The sequence below is a fragment of the Drosophila busckii genome, chromosome X, assembly GCF_011750605.1.
Source record: "Drosophila busckii strain San Diego stock center, stock number 13000-0081.31 chromosome X, ASM1175060v1, whole genome shotgun sequence".
Classification (NCBI taxonomy): Eukaryota; Metazoa; Arthropoda; class Insecta; order Diptera; family Drosophilidae; genus Drosophila; species Drosophila busckii.
Window position 1 is genome coordinate 17,962,846 of NC_046608.1, and position 24,185 is coordinate 17,987,030.

General features: G+C 39.0%; 1 protein-coding gene across 1 annotated transcript; it reads right to left on the reverse strand.

Moving 5' to 3' along the window:
* Positions 1–250: 250 nt before the first annotated feature.
* Positions 251–23,357, reverse strand: LOC108604983 (diencephalon/mesencephalon homeobox protein 1-A). The gene is made up of 5 exons (XM_017994553.1): positions 23,321–23,357; positions 22,553–22,776; positions 2,017–2,191; positions 489–1,116; positions 251–431 (listed from the first exon to the last, which is right to left on the reverse strand). Exons 1-5 carry the CDS (start codon positions 23,355–23,357, stop codon positions 269–271), a joined length of 1,227 nt encoding a protein of 408 aa, XP_017850042.1. The 3' UTR covers positions 251–268.
* Between the last annotated feature and the right edge of the window lie 828 nt (positions 23,358–24,185).

Below are 24,185 nucleotides of genomic sequence, written 5' to 3' on the forward strand. Positions count from 1 at the left end.
CTTGCCCATTTCCCCTCAGCCATTTGTTCTTTATGCTACAGTCTGGCAGCGCTAATTATTTGCGCGCCCTCAAAATAAAAACAGCTGGCAGCACTTGTTGTGTGATTAAGCATTTTATTAAAAATAATTACATTCGTTTGCTTTGCAACTTATGCTTAGCTTTTAAAATACATGAAATTACAAGTGATTACGTGTTCATAGAGTTTTATTTAATAGCTAATAAAAAAAAAATATTCTCTCGTTGCAATTCTTTGGTTTTGTCTACTGCTCAGACCGCCTCGCTGCTGCTCTTCGTGTGCTCCTCGTGCTTGAGCAGATCTTGCGCCTGCGCCTGTGCAAAGCTACGCACCTGAAGAAAGAGGCCGCCATTGTTGAGCAGCCGCGCCTGATGCTCCTGCGCCTTGGCACGCAGGCAAGCAATCGAATTATTTCTGCAAATCCAAATAGATCAAGTTAGCTATGCAACGATAAGTTTGGCTAAAGCTTACCTAAACGCATCCGGATCGTGCTCCATGAGTGCAGCAGCTGCTGCGGCGGCAGACAAGTGATGCTGCTGTTGCTGCTGCTGCTGTTGTTGTTGTTGCTGCTGCTGCTGCTGCGCGGCCGCCGCTGCTGCCGCCACAGCTGTGTTCATAATCAAATGGAAATCCTTGCTGGTGGCTGCAGCGCCGGCGCCAGCTGCATTGGCTGCATCCAGCAGCGGATGATAACTGGGCGTGGCAGCGCCATAATGCTGCAAAGCTGCAGCTGGTGGCGCCGCCGACTGTTGCTGGAGCAGCTGCGTCTGCGTCTGCGCCTGCGGTGAGGGCGAACTGAGCTCAATGTGCGGCGAGCTGGAGCTGTTGGTAGTGGCGCCGCCAGTGGGCGTGGTGGCGGCAGAGCTGACGGCTGCATAGCTGCTGCTGCATGTGGGCGGGGCCGTGGAGGCGTTGGTGTTGCAGCTGCTGGGCGCCGGACTGACGACATTCAGCGATTCGGTGGAGGAGCTTAAGGCGCGCGAATGCGAGCGCAGCTCATCCGAATGCGCGGACTTGGAGCCGCCGGAGTCCTCATGATCACTTACGCCGGAGTCGTCACGCAACGCGGACTGCGCCTCAATTGACTTGCGATGCATGCCTGGGCGAGAAGAGGGGAGAGTGGAAGCGGGGGGTGAGTACCATACGCTAATAAATAAATATAAATGCCAACTAATTTGACAGACGGCACTTAATTAAAAAAAATAAATTATAAGCTGGCGAAGGCCTCAGCTGATCCTTTAAGCCACTTAGACAGACGCTACTTGGAAATTAATTTGCGAGACAACACCCAGAATATTAAGAGCACTACTAGGGCCAGGGGTTAACAAGTGCCAATAAATTGCTGCGCAGCCGCTGCCCCCCTCTGTCTAAGCCGCAGCCGCTCTTGAGTCCAAAGCCTCTTTTGAGGCTGAGCGAGCAAACAAAGCAGTCAGCACAATAGATAAACGATAAATGCCAAATTATAGACAGCCCCCTCCCCCCTACTACTGCGCCCCTGTGCTTGTCTCTCGCGTGTGCATTTTGCATTTATTAAGCGATTATTAACAAATAAAAGCCCGAAACCCACCCCCGTTGCACTTGTTAAATGCTTGCGGTACACCCCACCAGTCCGATTCAACCCGCACCCCACATCCTCTGGATGTTCGCTAATCCGTAAAGTCATTGCGCCGTGCAAAGAAAATGTGCGCAACATATGACAACAAAATGCACAAGAAGCGAAAAGTCCTTTAGCCTGGCGAATAAGCATGCACGCCAAATATGCTCACAATTTACACCCATATCATTTTAAAGTGCCACCCCCCCACACCCTCCGCCTCAGTCTCAGCCTCAGCCTCTGCCCTTTGTTGTGCTTGAAATTCAATTAATGCTGCGATTGCTTTTACTGCTTTTCTCTCTCTCTCTCTCTCTCTCTCTCTTTTTTTGTTTGTGTGTGTGTTTGTTTCTTAAGCGTAATTGATAGTTTCGATATGATTGTTGCATTTACATTTCTGTTCCATACCTAGTAGCCAGGGCGCCACCGCATCATTATCCTTGGCCGACTTCAGTATGGTCTCCGGCAGCGGCAGCGAGTGTCGCACCATAGCTCCATATAATCCATACTCGGCCATTATGGTGCTGCCGCCCCAGACTTTCTCCGTTTTGCGCCACTTGGCGCGTCGGTTCTGGAACCAAACCTATAAAAAAATAAATATCAATGCATAATTAATTCGATTTATATATTATAAGTATACAAATATTATAAATATGGCCTAAAGTTTATTATTGCAACATTTTAAAGCAACAATTAATATAATTTATATATGAAAATATAATAAGAACTGTATATAGAAATTTATTTAAGCTAAAAATCCAATGTAATTTCTATTTTTTAGCCTTTTGCTATAAAATTTATTCAAGTTCAAGTCACATATCAAAGTTTAATTCAATTATAGCATATAGCATGCAAACTTGTTATATCTATATATATATAGCAGCTATATAGCCAACATTATTCAATAGTTGCTATAAGCAATTCAAAGAATTTATTATTTAAAGCTCAATTGCTAATTATTATCAAAAACAATTCATGTTCAATTTGATAACATTTAATAACAGTTATACTCTTATTTTCATTGTTATTATTTTTCATTTTTATATATATATATATATTTTATTGTTCAATTCAATTTAAAATAATTTGCATATAACAATTTTGAACTGCAAATCTGAGTTGCAATTTACTTATTTTGCCAGCACCATATGCTGACCCAACTAACTCACTGCCACGCCCACTGGCTGACACTAGCTCCCTCTCTAGCATTTCTGGCTGGTGGCTAGTCCATTGGCCAGTTGGCCATGAGCTGTAACTGCTTTGGCATGCAAATTGCAAATTATTAAATAAAAAACGCATTTCAAATTGAAAAACAAAAGCACGAAGTAAAGCAGAAAAGTGAAAAGAATCAAGAAAAATGTTAATGGAATGCGTGAGGGGGTGGGGTGGGTTGGGTTGGGTGGTTGGGTAAAATGCTAATACTCGGACCGTGAATGCGTTTTACGGCTAAAAAGTAAAAAAAAAAGCAAAGAAACGGGGACAATTGCGGGTGATGACAACACGAGCTGAGCATGTGTGCTATGTGGCAAGTGGCAAGTGGCAAGCAGCAAGTGGCATGTGGCAGACACGCACACACACACACACACACACACACGTATAGAAATAATGGCAAATAATATACATATTCGCATATAAGTGACCAAATTAGATTATCTTCCAAAACATTAAACCGATTTTTATGCGAACTGTGAACAACAATGAGCGAGCGAGCGAGAGAGCGAGCGAGCGAGAATAATAAGAAAACATTAAATGTTGATCACAAAAGCGAGCGAGCGAACGACAACAACAGCAACTGTCACAATAAAAGGATTTGGCATGCCGAAAGGATGTGCCAGAGGATGAGAGACCAGCAGCCAGCGGCTGGGTAAGCAGCCACTCTATATGCAGGACCAATAAAGTGCGAGCGAGACAGCGAGCTCGAGTCGAGAGTCAAAGCAGCAGCCAAAAGGATTTCACTTTGACTTGCAACCCTCGCACGAAGCAACCGAAGGACATTGCCTCAGCCCCCCCCTCCGCAGCTACGACTGCTTAGGCACCGAAAAAGAAGTCATCATTTTTCTGGTCCATCAAATCGTTTAGTTCTGCTATTAGTCATGTACAAGCGAGTGCGACAGATGGAACAAGCACAGGGGCGGCGACAGGAGGGTAGGGGGTGCGGGGTGCGGATTTGCAGAAAATTGCCCACTAAAGTGAAATCGACGAGGCGACGCTGAAGTGGCTACGAACCGAAGTCCAAAGGAGCTGCAAAATGGAAATTTATAATAAAAAGCAAAATATGCAAAACAGCTCTCGGCATGCCAAGGGCGTAGCTGAGGGGGGGGGACGCGCGCTGATGCTGCAGCAATGTGGCGACATTTTTGCTGGCATTCTTTTTGGCACTGGCTGACAGCAAAAATTATATACATACGTACCCCAACTATATATAGAAGAAAAAAAAAGGAACTAGAGATTGCAGCAGAAATCGCAACAAATCCTTTCACGCGTCCTTTTTTACCAAAACGAAGATTAAGTGACTTGGCCGCTCTCGCTGTCGTTTGCTGCCTACGCAACCAGCCAACACCCACACTCATGTATGTGTGTGTGTGTGTGTGTGTAACTGACAACTTGGCTCATAAGCGTGGTCAGATGAGAAATTGCCAGGGCTTTGCCAATGCTTCCAGTGCTGCTGCTGCTGCTTCTTCTTCTCTCTAGAGCCACTCAGTGCGCCTCGTTGCAGCCCCGTAGATTTAGATTTAGTGACTTTGCCTTGCCTCGAGACTTTTGGCAAACTGCCTTCAATAGCAACAGATAGCCACGCCCCCCCACCCAGCCCTACATTCAACATTCAAATGACAGTTGTAAAAGCAAAGGCATTGAATTAAACTTTTGCAATAGTTGCAGCTTGAAGTTTGCAGCCTTGAGCTTAGCTCAGAATTTAAATAAACTACGCATTGCTATTCATAGAATTATATTCATAGCTGTTAAATCAATATTTAGTAATTATATTTATTACTCATGCAATTGTTTTTAACTTAAAGCTTAGCCCATGATTGAATTACAATGCTTCAAATTTAATATTAGTGTTGTATAATGTTTATACTTTTAAAGTTCTTCATGCAACTAAACCAGCTTAATAATTTTTAAGCGATAAATAACTTTCAGCTATTTGTTTGCATTATTATTAAATTTATTTTAATCAAACAAAAATATTTAAAAATAAACTGCATCGCTTTAAAGTTTATTTTAAATAATTTCTATCTATAGCGCACTATTTTTTTTATTCAACTGCGCATTATTTAATTATTACAGCTAATTTTCAAAAATAATTTGCTTAATTAGTAAATGTATTTCAAATTTAACAGCTATTATTATAGGAACATAAACAATGAGGTCAATTCAGAATTTTTGCAAATTTCTGCTTAATTTTATCAATTTGAGTTTGCAACAATTTGCTATTGTTTTTGTTTGCAATTTTTAATTATATTTTGCAGCAGACTTGGCTTAAATTAAATTAGCTCCAGCTGCTCAGCTTGTTGTCTAATTGATTGAAGCACATGGCAAGTTGCAAGCAGCACGCCCAGTTCTAAGACGGCGTGGGGCGTGGCAGGCTACACAGCTTTGGGCTGAACTGAGCTGAACTGAACGGAACGGAGCAGCATTGGGAGCAACGAAATCAAATTAATCCGGTTTGTTATTTCATCATGCAACGTCAACGTCATCATCATCAGTTGCAACAACAGACAAAAGGCGCTGCTCGCTTGCAACAACAACAACAAGCATTTGCCATAATAAATAGCAACAACAAGGCAAACACACACACATAGGCATAGACACACACACACATAGATACAAAGACAGTCATGTAAACAAACGTCTGCCAAAGGAGCGGAAAATTTCATTAACAAGGCAGTGGCAGCAACACCGGCAGCTGTAGGTTCAACCCGCTACACTTGCCACTTGCCACACGCCCATGCCACAGCATGTTGCTGCTGCTGCTGCTGCTCCTAGCTCAGCGCCCGAGCACTGATAATTTAATCAACTCTCATTGAATTATATCATTTTGCAATTTGCTGGCACTGCCAGCCGAGCAGCCAGCCATGCCACATGCCCCTTTATGCCTTGCACCTGCTGCTGCTGCTGCTGCTGCTGCTGTTGCTGCTACACAAATTCAATTCTCATTATGATAGCACCCGAACGTGGGCTGTCGTCCATTTTGAGTGCGGAAATCAAAATAGGAAATGCCATAAATTTGTCAAAACGGAAATTTACGGTTAACCCGACTGTACTGAACTGTTCAGTTGCCTAACTGCAGCCACTGCCCGCTCCCCCTTTGGGTGGTGCTTGCCACACTTTCTAACTGTAAATCAATCCAATTGCGATTATTTGAATAACAAGCTCGTATCTGTTTACAGACAGACAGAGAGCGAACGAAGCTTCTCTGGTGCTCTGGGCGTTTTGAATTGGCCCAAACACTTAGACGTTGCCACTGTCACTTGCCACATTCGTAACTCTTGCCACAAGCAGCAGCAATTAACGCATAAAATAACCAAACTATAATGAGCTGACGACAATTCCGAGAGTCAAGTAATGTGTGTGGCAGCCTAAAAGCAGCTGAGCCCAACCCCCTCTTTCTCTCTCTCTCGCTCGCTCGCTCGCTCTGGTGTGCCACACATTGTTGCACAGTTTAATATAGATAACAGCTTTGGCAATTTGCCCGATAAATGATTACTTGACCATTGACCATTGAGCCAAGTCAAAGTCCCCACTTGCTACTTGGGCATACTCAATTTCATTTCAGTTGAAAATCACGATGTCAATTTGCTGATTGAAAATTTATTATGATACTGCCTGCGACGGCGGGTGGCTGGGTGTGGGTGTGGGCGTGGGCGTGGCAACGTTGCGCATCACTAAAGTCCAAGTTGGTTACGCCCACGCCCACACAGACAAAAGCACATTATATTTATTGCATTTAGGGGGCTATAGTTAATATTGAAGACGTTAGCCAACACTGCAATTTGCAATTTGAATTGCTGCAGCTATCATCCCACATAGTGAGCGGGGTGTGGGGTAGGAGTTCAGCTCATCGCATGCTCAATGGGAAACCAATTTTGGCCAAATGCTTGGCTCACTGCACTTGAACAAAAGGTCAGCTTTGACTCGAAACTGTGCGGCCCATAATTAAAATATTGGTAACCAATCAAAGATTTTCAATGGGCCTGCCCTGACACAAGTTTCCACAGCCGCCGCTGCTGCTGTTGCTGCTGCCACCGCCACCGCCTCTGCCGCAGTTGCAGTTGCAGTCAGCTTGGCTGGCATTCCTCTGGGCAACAAATATTTGCGCACTCGTGCTGCAAAATTGCGCAAATTGCATGTGTGTGTGTGTGTGTGTGTGTTTGCCCATCCTTTTCAGGTGACATATGCAGTGCAATTGCAAATCGCTCTGTCTCTGTTGCACACACAGGCGCTGAGCGGATTCAGCCAGGCTTTCAGTTTGTGCGGCATGCGAGGCTTTATTGGTTTACTTCATCAACTCGACAGTCAGTGCGTCAGTCAGTCCGCCAGTCAGTCCGCCAGTCAGTCCGTCAAGCATTTGAAGCGTGCGGCAATTTCATAACGACAACAGCCGCTTTATCCATTTAACCGCTTCGGCCCCCCACACACACAACCAAAAACAAAAACAACAGCGCAACAGCAGCAACGGTAAAAAAAAACAAAACTCAAACGTTTTATATGCAATATTCAATTGACATTCAGGCAAAGCATATCCGCGGTATTTTACGCTCTTCATCTTCATCATCATCATCATCATCATCGCTATCGCTTTTTGTTTTTCATGTTCTCACATGCGTATGTATGGAACTTCAATATCAAAAAACTTTTTCGTTCTCGCGCGCGCTCTCACTCTCGCGCCTAAGCCGTTGCCTACAAAGCAAACGAAAAGAATTATAACTGTGCATTCTCTCTTTGCGCTGCGCTCGCTCTTAATCTCAAGCTTTTATTAGTTGTTCTGCATTAATAACCTTTAGTTTGACATTGACTGTACACGGTGCAGTTTGCTATTTTGTTTTTTTTTGTGTGTTGTGCTATTAATTACAATTGAAATGATATTTTAAATGCAGCATGATTAATGATGCGTTTGTCTAATTACAATAAACGCTGGCAGGCGAGCCGTGCTGAGCTGTCAAAGAGGAGGGTAACTAAAATTACTTAATTTACAAGCCCCAAACGTGCGCGAGAGCGGGAGCGAGCGAGACGGCTGCAAGTTGGTAATTCAATTTACAGCAAATGCATTTAACAATTAACAATTAACACGGCACAAGTGTTTTGTAAATAAATATGAACAGTCAAGCCACCTTGACATTACAAATGATGTCAATGATTTGTTTGTTGGCATGACTAAAGTTAGCTAATGAAATTTATAAGCAGCGTGCACTAAATTTTGTGCGAATGGCAATGCCTTTTGACTTTGAGCAATGGCGTCATTTTGCTTTGCTCTTATTAAAAAAATGACTGCTGCTGTGCAAATTGTAGTTGGCTATAAATTTTAAATTATATATATATAGCTATGTTGCACAACAAAATTATTATTTTATTTTTATGAGCTTGGTATTATTTTCAGTTCTTTTGAATAATATGTAAATCGTTTATTCAGTATTGCAGCTCATTTTTCATTGAAATATATTTAGCATTATTTTATCTTTTATATTATTTACCAAAACTAGCTCAATATAAAATTTAAATTTAATTGTATGCTAACTAATTTCTGCTGCTCACCCAAAATAATTGCAATGCGCTCAACTTTAACTAATTATAGCTGCCAAGCTAAAGTTGCTGTATTTAAGTTTAGCATGTTATACTATTTGAGTCACAGCTGGAACTCTATGTGCTCTATTTTTTCTTGTCTATTTTGTTGGCATTGCGCTGCTTTTGGTTTAGCTCTTGGAGTAGTTAAGAGCAAATTGGCAAGTGCACACGAGCGGCGTCTGGCGCGTGTCAACACAGCAGGTTATTTGGTATATTTTTACTACTGTTGTTGTTACTACTCTGTACTTGTTGTTGTTGTTGGTGAGAACTGTTGCAATTTGTTAGTCTGGCTGGGCTGACTGGTGAATCACGCATTGCGCACTTCAGTTCAAATGGGCTGTGAGGGCAACCAGCAGCCGCAAAGGGTTGCTAAGAGACAGCCTCAGCAGCTCAGCAGCTCAGCAGCTCATCAGCTCATTGTCTCACTGTCTGTCTAACCCTCAAACTCGGACATTAGTTTGTTTATGATTAACGTGCGCTAATTTCTTTCTTTGCAGTTTGCCAGGCCGCTAAACCCTGCACTGGTTGTCTCTCCAGGGATCTCCAGGCACACTTGTGTTTATTGAATTTACGACTTGGCGTGCGGCGGCTGAGGGTTAACTGCTGCATTTTTATTTGAATTTCACACGAGCCAGCGACTGGAGTCTGGGAGTGGGAGTGGGAGTGGGAGTTGGCTTGTGGTCGTCGCTTGCAACCATTAGCCGCTGATTGGAGTTGACTTTGAGGTGTCAAAATACACAAGAGCGACGGCCGCATATTATTTGATTACAAACAAACAGACGCACACACACACACACACCACACACATAAATAATTTCGGTGGCATAAACTAATAATCTTATTAGAATTAATGCTGGAATTTCCAATTTGCGCAGACAGGCGCCATGACGAGGCGAGCGACCAGGCACGCTTTAACTGTAAGTCGCTGGCAGTGAAAGCGATTTAATGTTAATAAGTTCTAAATGCCAATAATGCCAAGTGGCACGCCCCCAAGCATATGCCCAAGCTGGACTGCGGCTTCAGGGCTAAATAGAAATTCCTTGCCGGACGTGCGGCAATGCAAAGAGCGTGGCAAGTTGGAGGCTGACACAGATTGCAAAGCAGCAGCAGCAGCAGCAGCAGCAGAGACAAATGGCCAAGCGTGGAGTGGAGCAAGCGTTGAGCCTTTAAAGCTGACGAAAAGCTTATTAAATAAAGAGTTTAACAAATTGAAAGGCTGTCTAAATCTTAAATGCTCATCAATGTTTCAACAACAACAGCAGCAGCAGCAGCAGCAGCAGCAATAATAACTACAACAACAACAGCAACTTATGTATTCAATGGCCGATTGACCCAACAAGCAAAGACGCAACTGCAGGTGCGTGTCATTGACAGCAGCAACAACAACAGCAGCAGCAACACCAACAACAACAATTAACAACTACATCGACATCAGTGTCACTGCGTTGTCATCATCATTTTCATTGATGGTAAACCAATCATTTTTCAATTATATTCACCGCTGGATACAAATTGTCTGATTTGCGTGTGCAATTGTCTGCGTGTGTGTGTGTGTGTGCCTATGTGCAACATGTACTTGAAACAATTGTTGACTTTGCTACACACACACACAAAAAAACTTGATTTGATTTTTCTACAAAATTGTTCTTGGTAACCGAAAAATATTTTCTTAAATTAATTGCTTTAGCTAAATTGTTAGCGCATTTGCAATTCGTTGTCAGTTTAGTGTTTTTGTCTTTTTTTCTGTCTCCAATTGAAGTGTCAAACGCAGTGAGCAAAGTGCGCCGCGTGGCGCCACGCCTACAAATTGCAACAGTTGCCAAAGTGCACAACCTTGCCAAAAAGGTTGTCCGGGCTGGGGGTGTGTGTGTGTGTGTGTGTGTGTGGCATGCTGTGTGGCATTATTGAGCCATAATTCGCAGACAATTCTTCAATTACGCAGGTAAAGCAAAGCTAAAGGTAAGGCCAAAGCCAAAAGCTTTTCTAATCTATAAAATTAATTTTGTCAAAGTCTTGTGCGCCTTGTCAAGTGTTTTGTTTGCTACCCCAAAAGCAGTTGCAGCTCCCTGGGGGATATAAACAGTTGCGTATAAATTGTAAAATATATTAACGCTGTTTAAGTTTGTTTAGCTACTTGGCTGGGGGGAGGTTGGCGCTTGAGCTGGCATTTGAGGCTGCTTCGCTGATTTTTCAAACACACACACACACACACAGAATTTTGTAAAGCCGCGCCAAGCTTTGCGCTCTGGCTGCAAATTAGCGTGAAATGCGATTTATAATGTCAATTGTATCGTCTCTCTGGCTTAAAAGCCGCTTGGCCATAATTGAAAAATATGCAGCAGCAAAGAGATGAAAGTGTGGATTAGTCGCAGACCACATGCTCACAACTCATCAATCAATAGACTCACTCACGCTCTCTCTCTCACACACACACACACACTCACTCTCTTGCTCGCTCTCTAGTTTCAGCCATCAATCAAAGCAATTTCAAGCTGCAAACTAACATTTGCTCTAATTGCATAAACACAGCTCCACGCCTAATTTTCCGCCCGCTCCTCACTCCTGCGCTCTCCTCCGCTCACTTTGCAGGTAGCAACCCTTTAATTTAACAACAATGCAAAATGCCAAATTTCGTGCGCTTTGCTTTTGTTGTTTTAACAAATGGACAACAGTTTTTGTTTACTTATGTTTTTTTTCTCTCTCTCTGCACAGGAAGGAAATTCGTTAGCTGCCGCTTAGCCATGTTGATTACCAGGCAAAAAGTGCTGATTACTTCATGACAATATTCGTAGCAAGCGTGTCAAAGGGCTGGGCCAAAGCTTTCAATTTATTTACTGCAAATCTAACTGAACTGAGCAGAAACTCGCGCCTTAAATGGCTCAAGCAATTGCGCACCTTATAAGGTCGGCTCGTCAACTCGTCTTCAAAGCGCATTCAACCTGAGCTTAGAGCCTCAAGAGTGAACAGAGACTCAGTCGAGCTGGAGAGAGCGCGAGTTAGAGCTATCAACTGTGAGTACCATACTTATGAATGAATTGTAGCTTTGGCTATAAAAATAAATTCAGCATAGCAAGACAGCCAAACTTGAGCATTAACATTAACATTTCAATTTCAAAGACAACAAATTTAAGCGTCATTTATGCTATAAACTTTTGTAATACAAATTGAAATACAATACTTAGATTCAACTGTTATAATAAACATTAAAAAACAATTTTAATTACTATTGAAGAATACATTACATATATATTATGCTATATATTTGAAAATTGATATATAGCAACTGAAATAATTCTCAATTCTCATAACAATTTATTATATTATCGATCGAAAAATAGAGTAAAATAGAAAGAACTTGCATTTGCAGCTATTAAGTTGCATATATTTAAATAATAATTATAAACTTAGTTAAGAACTTATGCCAAGAAGCAGCAAAGCGTTGACAGCAAGTAATTAATTGTTATCGATAATATCGATAACTTGTTATTATTAGCATTTAGCTGCCAGCTTTTAATATAAACATAGTCGGCCTTGCATTTAATTTAGTTTTCAAAGCGTAAAGCTTATAATGATCATTAGCTTACTATCATTAGATAGAGAGAGGGAGAGAGACAGTTCAGTGCCTCTCTGAGGCACGACAATTGTAAATCGTGATCGTGAATTGACCCATGATAAGTCTAATTTAGCACAAGTGCTGAGCCGAGCGAATCCAAAATGTTGGTTAATTTCGCAGCAACCTTTCACTTTTTGTTGTAACATTATTTTGTATTGTTGTATTTTATGTTTTTTTTTCTTTCTGTTTATTTGCACAAGGTTGACACAGACAGAGCGGAAGAGAGAGAGAGCGAGAGAGAGAGAGAGAGAGCGAGTGGGATATAATTAAAAAGTTGTTGTTATATTTTCACGCCTCGACTAAGTACAAAACTCAACTGCGGCGTAGGCAACTGGAAACAAAATCAACAAGGCCCAAAGCCGCCCCTCCCACCCCCCAGTGCACAGTTCAAGTCAGTGGCGGCGACGGGAGGGGGGCACATGAAAACGTCAACGACTGTGAACCGACGAATTATTTGCAGAATCATCAAATTAAAGGTTTGATGTTGATTTCAACAAGCAGCGACGGAGACCGTAGCACAATTGAAATAAAAAAAAAAAAACACACACACACACATTTTTATATATGGAACTGGAGTTGAACTGCAGCTTTTGGAGTTAATGTCGATGTTGGAGGCGGTCTGGCGGAGATGGCACAAAATGCATATGGAAAACAAGAAGAAGAAGCAGCAGCAGCAGAAGTGAGAAAGAAACATAAACCTAAAAAACTTTAAACTGCCAAGTCATGCAGCGCTCCCCTTCCCCCTCTTGCAACTGCATTGCAACTAACAGCAGCTGCCCCTGCTCCATGCAACGTCGGAGTGTCTGTATAATTTTCGTTCGTTCTCTCGAATTGGCTGTCATAAGTTTTGAGTAGAAAATTGGTGTGCCAGCCACAACAACAAAAACAACAACAACAAAATCTAAAATCTACTTGCAAAGCTGTTGCTGCTTGCCACACTGTTGTCAAGTGTGCCACACAAAAAAATCGACAAAAAAAAAAAAAAAAATAAGCAGAAAAGGATTTCTGGATTGTGATAATGAGTTATACTTAATTTCTATAAAGCAAATCGCGAGCAGCCTCGAGAGTCCCAAGCAACAATCACAATCGAAACGGCAGCCACTTGAGCTGCGCTGAGCTGAGGCTCTTACGATTTTGGGATAAGGATGAGCTCAAAGCGAGGTATGTAGCAATAATTTTATAATTTTTACTATATGAAATATGCAGTCAAAGCGGTTGTTAGTTGTTAGTAAATCAATTTAATTATTATGTTTGATATATTGTTAGCAACAGTTTATTTGCTTTGCTTTTAATGTTTTAAATAATTTTTGATTATTATTTTAATGCATTTAATGCATATTTATTATTACATTTTATTTTACAATATTACTTTTATTTTCATATATAAAAATAGTAACATTATTGTATAGCATTTGCTATAACTTTGATATATTTTTGTTGTTATTTTTGCTAATATTATTTTCTCTTCTTTTTGTGAGAATATTCTTAAATATTCTTTCGATATGCGTTACATTTGTCGCTAAACTGTTATCGATAGTATCGCTTGATGCAATTGCTTTACGATATTTGTTGCTGCAAGTATTTGAATTTGAATTTTATGTTTACTAATTGCTTGTTACACACACACACACACACACACACACACACACACAACGAAACGAGCGTGTTAAGAAAGCAACAGGAAATCTATTGAATTTCGATTAACTAATTTTCCGTGTATCCACAGCTCGTTCGCTTCTCACACTGCCCATTGCCCAAATCCAATCAAAAGTGTAACAATAACAATAACAATAACAATAACAATAACAATAACAAAATGTGTGTTGGTGGGTGTTGAAAATTGCTGTTGGCTACAGTTTTTGATTTTGAGTTTCCCAAGCATAGTTTGATGATCAGACGATTATGTTTGTTTAGTAAATAAGGCAGGCAGTATATAGTATATATATATATATATGCCATATAGCATATGTGCTTCACTTGTCAAGCGATAATTACGTCTTTCAAAATTCGATAATAGGCTTCATTCAATTTGCTGCTTGCTCGCTTTCCTGCTTACTTTTTATTTTGAGTTTGACTTTGATTTTGATTTTATATTTATTTTGGCTGCATAATGAAATCATCGTCGGATGATGACAGCAGCTTGTTAGGCTGGCTCTAATTGCTTAATGAGTCTTCCTTTGCTTTCAACAACAACTCAAATTAGTCAAAAGTTGTTACAATTATTTCGAGTTGAGTCACACAGATTTTTGCATTGGCTATAGCTGAGTTTATATTTTATTATTAATTGATTGGCAAACGCAGCTCAAGCGTTAAGTGTTTAACAAGCTACTTTCCCACTTCAAAGCAAATACACCAACGAATAAAACAACAACAACAACAACAACAAATGTTTGAAAATGCTTAATTTTTGTCTTGATGAGAACTAAATGAGCGAGCGCGCTGTACTTTGTGCTCATTTAGCGCTAATAAGTCTACAACAACAATAAAAACAACAACAACAATTTCAACAATAAGAAGGGGGCGCAGTGCGTGCGTTTTGTCAATTTTTTTTTCGTAGCTTCTTGCGCAAAAATCATTATCTGAGTAAAAAACACGACTAAGGTCACGTTTTCGCGCTGTGGGTGGCAAACTGAAACCCTCTTGAAATAAACAACAAACAAAACGCAGCAAATTAATAACAAGCCGGACCAAAGCCCACCCAACCACCCACCCACCCAGCCAAGCCCAATCCAATTCCAATTCCAAGCAAGAGCTATAGAGACCTGCTTAGCCCTAACAGTCGGATAATTGCGACAATGTTGCTGCACTTACACGTGTCATCATCAGCAGCAGCAGCAGCAGCAGCAGGGGCAACTTGTGCTACACTTGCAACCCTTAGTTGCCACTTCGCTTGCCCAGGCTTGTGCAGCTAACCACAGATTGTTGCCACTCTCGCTGACTTTTACACGTGTTTTGCGCCCTAAACAAACAATTGCCTCATCCCCCCTCCCTCCCTCTGGCTATACTTATCTCTCATAATGCGGTCTTTAGCTCAATAATAAGTTTGTAAGCCAAACGGAATTTAATGCAAATCGAATTTGCATATAGCAGCATTGAAAATTTGTGTGTTTTGTTTTCATTTGTTGTATATAAATATTTAATTTAAACATAAATTGCAACGTTTTTTGCTTATGCTTTGAATTTCCAACTCATAATTCTATGATCAGTATTGCCATTCTAGCTATTTTATGGCTAGCTAATAGCTAGTTTTAGTTATTTTGAAATAAAAAAAAAACTATTAGCTAGAAATCAGACTATTTAATTACTTTTGTAGCGCTAGGAACTTTAATAAAATAAGCACTACAATATTAAAAAAAAATTCATTGTTGTATTTTCTAATATTTATGCTCAATTTAAGTATTATATGTATTGTTAATATAACATGCTAAAGAATTTTAGCTATTTTTTAGAATTTTTAATTTCGCATATAGCTACTTCCAACAATTTTTTTAAAATTAAATCTAGCTATTTTAGCTCAGAAAATTCTGGCAATACTGTTTATAATAGCTAAATAATTCTTGAATTATTTAAGCGTTCGTAAATTTAAATTTTCAGCTATTTTAGTCTAGCAATAGTTTGTGATAAATAAATTAAATTCAGTAAAGTAAAAATAATGCAATTGATGAATAATATTAAAGTTGAATTTATTATTATTAAAAAAATTCTTGAATTAATTATTTAAGCATGCGTCAATTTCAATTTTTAGCAATTTTAGTTTAGTGCAATAAATTTATCAATAAATAATGACAGTATGAAGTAAAAATAATGAAATTAGTAAATAATGCAAAGCTGAACATATTTAAAATATAATAAATTAAAAGCATAGATAATATATATATATATATATATATATATAAGTCAAAGTAAAAACTTATAGCTAATTAATGAGTTTGATAGCTGAACATTTCAATACTAAATTTGTGTGTTTGTTGCAACTAAAATTGGGCAGCAAAGCCACCCACTGGCTGCTGCTGCTTGCATTTCCGCTCTATCAGTGTATGCGTATGTGTGTGTGTGTGTGTGGTTTCCTGGAATTTCAAGTGTTGAAAAAGTGAAATAAAATTAAAAACCACTTATAGCTTCACGCACTGCACAGTGCAGAGAACAGTGAGCTCTATTAACAGGCAGGGTTGACATTCAGCTTCATATGTGGCAGCCGCACAGAGACACAGAGAGAGTGCAAGAGGGAGGGGCAGGGGGAGAGTGGGAGCAGTGAAGGGGCGCGTAGGTAACACAATACGTGGCAACTACTTAAAACGCAATTATATGCATTATTTGGACGTATTTTTATACAAAAATACGCAGAAAATAAATACAAAAAAAAAAAAAAAAGAAATGGAAATTACAAAAAGAGCAGCGAGCGAGCGAGCGAGAGACAGAGAGAGCGCAAAGTATTTAAATGCCCACCTCAGCTACTAATTATTACCAGGAAAAACGCTTCAAATTGACGTTTCATTTTGTTGTGCGACGTCAACACCCAACAGCATGAAAAGAGAGTGAGGCCTGAGTGGTGGTGGTGGTGGGGGGGTGGTGTACGCGATCAGTTGAAAAGAACACGCTGGGGAGACGAGCCACTCACCACTCGCCACTCTTCACTCTTCACAACTCTTCAACAGATTAACGCACTCCAGAAATTATAAAAAAATAATATTTTTCTTAGAACTGATACCATTTTAAACGAATTGGTACTTCAACTACAGGCCAGAGAGCCCAGAGATCGGAGCAGTAGGTTCGATCTGTTGGCTCGATTCGTCTTCATTATGATTGCACTTAATGATCATCAGCGGGCTCGCCGGTTGTGGCCTGAGAACGCGTTGACTTGCTATTTCGGCCAAGTGTGCATTGGCTAGAGCGAGAGCGAGAGCGAGAGATCGTTGCAGACGACGACGGCGTCAAGTGGCAACATAGGCGAGTCGACTTGTCTACCACAAGTCTGGGCCAGCTTCCATGCTCTCTGGCTCTCTGGCAGTTCCCATGGCCGCCAGACTGCCAATCGGCAACCAAATATATATATATATATATGGCTATATATACTTATAAATCCAATGACGCTTGCACATTTTTAGCTTCCATTGTCAAGTGCATGTTTCCCCCCCACCCCAGCGGCAACCCACGACGGCACTTGAGTAAAATTAGTTTCGTAGAACTTGCAGCAACTATTCAAATTGGGCACTGGACTCGACGCTATTCATACAAATTTAAAGCCAATTGCAGGCTTTAATTAATTAAAAATATTTATGCATTTAAAGTTGCTTAAATTTCGTTGTCTCTAAACTTATTTGGCATTTAATTAATGCTAATATATTTTCTTCTTTATTGCAGCAGCATAATTAGGATATAAAAGGAGCCTCAAATGCTGCGGCTAACACTTTTATAAAAAGCTGCGCTTTTATTTGCAGGTAAGTTTGAAAAATATAAATATTAAGTGCCTAGCTCAACTATCTGAACATTTTAAACACACAACTCAATTGTTTGTTAACCCAACCAAACTAGCCTAAGCCTAAGATCTGAGCGCAGCTGTCCTGTTTAGTCCTTGTACCCATAGTTAGTTGAAAGTTCTAAATGCAAATGTGGAAAAAAAAACAGCAAATTGTGCGGTTTAGGGTTGAAAATTATTCACACATACGTACAAATGTGTAATTACCCAGACACAAAACATAGCAATAACAAGCACACACACACACACACACATGCAAACTAAGACTGTAAAATTGGCAGCAGCACAAAATGTTCAACTTGACAAAAAGCTGCAAGCTGCGAGCCAAGCGCGAAAGAGAAAGCAACAAACCCTTCATATGTGTATGTGTGTGTGTGTGTGTGTGTGTGCTCTGCTGTGCTGTGTGTGGGCGTGGCTGCTGCTGTTACTGGCATGGAAAATTAACAATTTTTCAATTAAAATCAATACCGAGTGCTTTTTTGCGTTGCGCCCAAGCCAAAAAGCAACGGAGCAGTGGCAATGAGCTCAGAGCGCAGAGCTACGAGAGCTACGAATGCAAGGGTAATCTGCATTTGCATGATTTATATATGTATGTGTGTGCCTGTGTCTGTTGTGCATGAAACTAGCTTAAGTGCCTGAAAATATGCAACACATGCACTGCAGTCAGTTTGTCTCTACGGCTTGTTGTTAGTTTTTGGGGCGCCACGCCAGGCATTGACATGTAGTAAATATCTAAAGCACACACACACACACACACACACACACATACAGAGAAATAGTGTCGTCTATTCGTTTGACATTTGTAGTCTATTTGCTCTGTCTGCAGGCAGTGCTGCCAAAATTTGGCTTAGAAATATAATATCGGCCACAAAAAAAAGCTAAAAAAAAGTTTTTAAAATTGTTGCTGCTTGCAGCTGAACAAGGCAGCAAAGCTATTGGTTTTCAACGTAAAAAAAGTAAAAATGCTCTGCTGAATTTTTTGGCTGCATGAAATTTGATTATTCGTTATAATTATGCCCAAGGCACACACACACACAAACACACATACATATAACGAAATTACGGCCAACTTTAATATTAAACTATAGGCAGCAAAGCGCTTGCATTGAATTTTTCTATGTCAATAATGTTTATGTGTTTATATATATATATATAAAAAATTCAAAAAGAAAAAATAAATAATCATAATGCTAATTCTCAACAGTTTTCCAGCTTTGATTTAGTAAAGGCAGCACATAAACTAAAGCTTCACAATTATTGAGAATTTACATTATGAACATTATTTTATTTTATTTAGAAAAGAGCCTGAAGGTCTTTGTTGCTCTGGCTATACCAATTGTACCATAGCATTTAAAAATAAATAAATAATAAATTTTATTTATTTTTTTTAAATTGAATGAAAATTCAATATTTTTCAAACTTTACTTTACTTTATATTTTTCTTATGCAAAAATAAAGCTTGAAAAGTATTGAGAATTTTACATTCTTTTTATACAAATGCAATAAAGTGTCATTATAGTAATATATATATATATATATATATCTATTATACTAAAAAGTATAGTGTTTTAATTTTCAAATTTTCAGCAGCTTAATTTATTTAATTTAATTTATTTATTTAAACTTATAGCATATAACAACTAAACTAACTATTAATATTAAAAAATTAATTTTGCTTTGCTGCAATTCAAGCGAAAATTCAACTAAAGCTTAAACTTGTAACTTTAAATGCTATAAAATAGCTAAATTAGCAGCACTGCTTGCTTTGCTGTCTCTCTCTCTCTCACTCTCTTTCTCTCGCTCTCTGCGTTACTTTTAGGATTTTGTATTTTTTGGGCTGCGTTCAGTTCGTTGCGGTCGTTTGTTCTTTTAGAGTGCGAGTATTTTGTGGCTGTCTAACTGTTGATGTACATATATGTGTATATATATATATATAAGCTATATGCTATATATACAGTTAGTCGTAGACTATTTGCAGGCACCGCAAACAACGTTAAATGCAAATTTACGCCAAGTATCGTTGCCCATAACCATCAGGTTAACCCAACCCAAAGGCAGCCACAACCACAGAGACTTTAGCTCTAAGCTACCAAACACACACACACACACATACACACGCATACACACGCATACACACGCACACTGCCACAGGCATTTAGACACACACAAAATGGTTGTGCCTTGGCGCCATTGCCTTGTGCTTAGTTTTCTGATGACTATTGCCGTTATTGCCAGGCCAAGTGACTGCCAGAGCGAGCGAGAGCGAGTGAGAGCGCATGAGGCTTGGCTGAATTGAAGTGTTAGTAGTAATGCTACTAATTGGACTCGCTTTTAGCAACGCTACGCTCTTTGCCCCACTGTAGCCAAAGCTTCTTCAAGATGCCCACTCATATACACACTACACACACACACATACATGTGTCTGTCTGTGTGTGTGTGTGTGTGCTAAAGTCTGTAATTGGAAAATTTTACACACTCGAAATTCAATTTTCCAACTACGAGTCGAGTTGCTTTTGTTTTTGTTGTTTTTGTTATGGGGCATGCCGCTCAGTAGCTGTGAGCATAGCGCAATTTTAATTAGCAAAAGTTTGCAGCGCTCTGCAGCGTTTGCGTCTATCGATAAGTGTCTATCGATAGATATGAGATTACACAGCTAAATATTCTATATGAAGTTAACTTGGCAGGAATTCAATTTAACTTTAAAAATGTAAAAAATTCAATAGCATTATATTTTAAAAGCTACAATTTTTTTTTATTTTCTGTATGTTGTTTATTAGTTTTAATGCTATAAAATTCAGCGCTTCAATTTTTTAGAATTTTTAGCTGCACTTTGCTGCACAGAACAGCAAAAAAACGCTTAACAATTATTTATAACATTTTTTAGAATTTTTGTTTAGTTTAGTTTAGCGCTGAAGTTTTTTGAATTTTTATATCCTAGTCCTTTTTTTTATTTTGCATTTGCTGCATTAAATGTTAGTGATGCGATTTTTAACTTTAATAAATTTAGCGCTGCAATTAACAGAATTCTTAGCTGCAATTTTCTGATTAAATTTTATAAGCATTATTTAATATATACGCTGCATAAAACTGAAGAATAGCATAAATATTTATTTGCTTGTTGTTCGCTTTCAAATTTATTATTATTTCTAATAGAGCCCACAATAACTTAAGCTTTTGAAATTGCAGAATAAGAGTTAAGAGCAAAAGACTTATGGGAAACAATGAGCAAGCAGCACAAGCCCAAAGTGCTGAGTCCTCAGTGCAGGACTCGGAAGACTCAGCAGCTGGTGAGAGCTCTGAGCTGAGTGGCGCACTCAAATGCCAATGCCAATGCCAATGATTTGATGATGGCAGCGCAGTTATGCTTAAGGGTTGGGCAGTGGGTAGGGATTAGGTGGGTGGGGGGTGTAGGCCTAAGAAACCGACGCGCCATAATTAAACAGCTTTTTGCGTCGTTTTGCTTTTTTTTCTTTTGTTTTTTTTTGCGTATGTTTGCTAATCAAACATTAAGCCAGACAGCAAAAGAAAGCAAGCGAGAGAGATAGAGTGAGAGACAGAGACAGCGCGCACATAATTTTTGGTTAGCTCAAGGGTGGCAATTTGTCGACTCAATAAAACGCACGCTTGCTCTCTCTTTCTCTCTCTCTCTCTCTCTCTCTCTCTCAGTGTGTCGCTCTCGCTCATTTGATTGCTGACTGTGTGGCATTTGACTAGAACAATAACGGCCATTAAAATGCTTAATTATAAATTCGCAAACGTAGCTGATTTTTTTACATAGTCCGCCTCACCCCGCCCCCCAATGCCACAGCACACAGAGGCCTGCGAGCTGCTTAAATGCCTCAGCAAAATATACACAGCAAAAAATAATTGAGCAAGAACAAATAGCACAAAGCATTGACTTGCATTTAAGTTAAATTAGTGTCAAACAATTTGTCGTAATAAAATTATTTATTTTATATATAAAAAAATCTTAAGATTTGTGCCTAAAAAAAATGCAATTTAATATATAATAAAAACTTAGGATTTGCTCAAATTTAAATTTAATGTATTAACTTTTATTTAAATGCTGAGACAGACAGAAAGTAGAACAGACATAGCTTGATTTTCTATATACTGTTATACTATATATCTATATTATAGTATTGCATTTTATTTATTTTATTGTTCAGTTGAAAAGTTAAAAAGACTTTTGTTTAGTTTTGATGGCAAGCAAAAGTGTTGAGTCATTTTTTTGCCTTTATCACTAAATTTGTTAAATGTTCAAATTCAATTCAAATATGTTTAGCTTTGTTTTTGTTGCAGTCTGAATTTAATTAATTTTTTTTAATGCATATGCAGTCAAGTCTTAACTTAACTTAATAAAAAAAAACACCTATTTTTCAACTATGTATACAGTTTAGATTATTTATATATACAGAGTTGAAAAATAAACATTTTAAAACATAAATGAACATAAATATAAAAATTAAAAATATAAAAATATGCAAACTTTGTGTAACAGCTGCAAATAATAATTTAAGCAGCTTATGCAATTTTTTATTGCTTAAATAATTTAATAAATAATATATATATATAATGACTTTATATTTACTATTGCTTAAACAATTACAATTTGAAACAATTGGCTAAATTTATTATTGCTTAAATTTTTCGCTGTGTGCACTTGCATTTATATGTGTGCGTGTGTGTGTGTGTGTTGCACTTGAGACACTTTTGCACTTTCGCTTGATTGCTTATTAGTGCGCTGAGAGTTGCGCTGGCTGCTGCTCCAATGAAGAGAGAGAGAGAGAGAGAGACAATGAAGGTGTGAAAAATCATTTGCAGTTTGGCATTCAAACAAAGACATAAAAAACTAAAGGAAATGCAAATTGCTTGTGCCTTTCTTTTCATTTCAATTCATTTGCGTTGTTGTCTGTTTTGCCAACAGGCAACACCTAAGCTCAGGCTCAGAGCCAGGGCTGAAGCTGCGGCGGCTGGGGCGGATGTAATTAGTTTGGCTGCCAAACAATGCAGCAGATATCGGGTTACCATTGTTGATGGAGCGGGAGGGGAGCGGGAGCGGGAGCACTCACCTGTATGCGATCCTCGGGCAGTTCGGTCTTCAGTGAGAGCATCTCGCGGGCATAGACATCGGGATAGTGCGCCTCCTTGAAGGCTTCCTCAAGCTTCTCCAGCTGATAGCTGGTGAAGATGGTGCGACTATGGCGTCGCTTCTTCTTCTTCTTTTTGCTATTGCCACCCACGGCAAAGCCATTGAGGCCATCCATGCTGCCAAACTCTTTGCCAGCCAATGAGCCTGCCAAAAAGAAAAGCAAAAAAAAAGATTTAAATTTCAAATGCATAAAATTGATTTAAAATTTAATAATTTAAATGTTAGCAGCAATTGTTGCTAATGCTTAAAACTTTTAGTGCAGCTCAACTTGAATGGAAAATTCACTTCCGCTTAACAAAATTAGTTCACATGACATAGAAGAACTGCCCCGGCCCCCGCCCCCTGGCGGCGCTCAAGCGCAACATTTTCTGCTTTGTTATTCTTTGTGTGATCTTAAATATTTAATAATTGTATCTAGTTACGCATTTCCCGCAACTGCTGCTAAAGGAAAACTCCACTTGACATCGGCGCTGACCTCGTCGCTTGCTGAAAAGTGAAAGTAAAGTGTGTGCCACATGCGGCAAGCGGCAAGCGTTGACAGACGCACATATTAAATTATTTATTTAACGTATTTTTTTTTAACGCTGCTTTTTTTTTACAGTTAGTTTGCCACTCAAGGATTGAAAATCGTTGAAAATCGCTTAAGTTGCCGCTCAATGGATCGCGCATCGATTTGCCTAAAGCAAACGGAAATGCTGCTGCTGCTTCTTCTTCTTCTTCTTCATAATGATCGCTTGCCAAGGGGGCAGGCCACTCAATGTGCCTCAACGTTTGTGGCAGCCACAGAGTGAGTGAGTATGGAATTTATTTTTTTTCTTTCTTATTTTTTCTTTTTTTTGGAAAGTACTCTCAAGCAATTCGCATTGAAATTCGATATGAAAAATTAAGTAGAAGCGCTTTGTTGTTGTTTTTGCTGCTGCTGCTGCTGCTGCTGTCGAGTTGTTCAAGTGAAGCGTTGACGATTTAGCTATTGTTGTTGTTTTTTGTTTTGTTTGCTCGTCGTGCTGCGACTTAAACTGACGTTGAGCTCACTTATTTTCCACTAAATATAAATTCGAATGTAATGTATGCAATTTACAGCAGCTTGAATTACACACAGACACAGACACAGACACATGCGTTTATTATTAAAAAACTTACACCAATTAAAATTGAAATTATGCTTAAAGGCGCTTCAAAATATTTCGCATTTTATTGCATTAAAAGCAAGCAATTGAGCCATAAATTATTAATTAATTGATTATTATATAGCGCAATAATTCTATTGAATTTATGCTAGAATTTTAACAAATTGTTTTGCATTTACATTTACTAAATAATTTTGCTTATTTATTTATAAAAATATTTAGCTGCATAAGAAATGCGCATGAAGCTTGAAATTTAAATTAGCTACGCAGTCAGCTTGAAATATATTTTAGCATAAATTTGTTTGCATCAATTTCCAAGTACTAAAATATAGCTGAATATTTTTATTTGCAGAGATCAGAATTTTTGCAACTTATTAACATTTGAGAAATTAACAAATCAGCAAAATATTTAAATTAATCAAATAA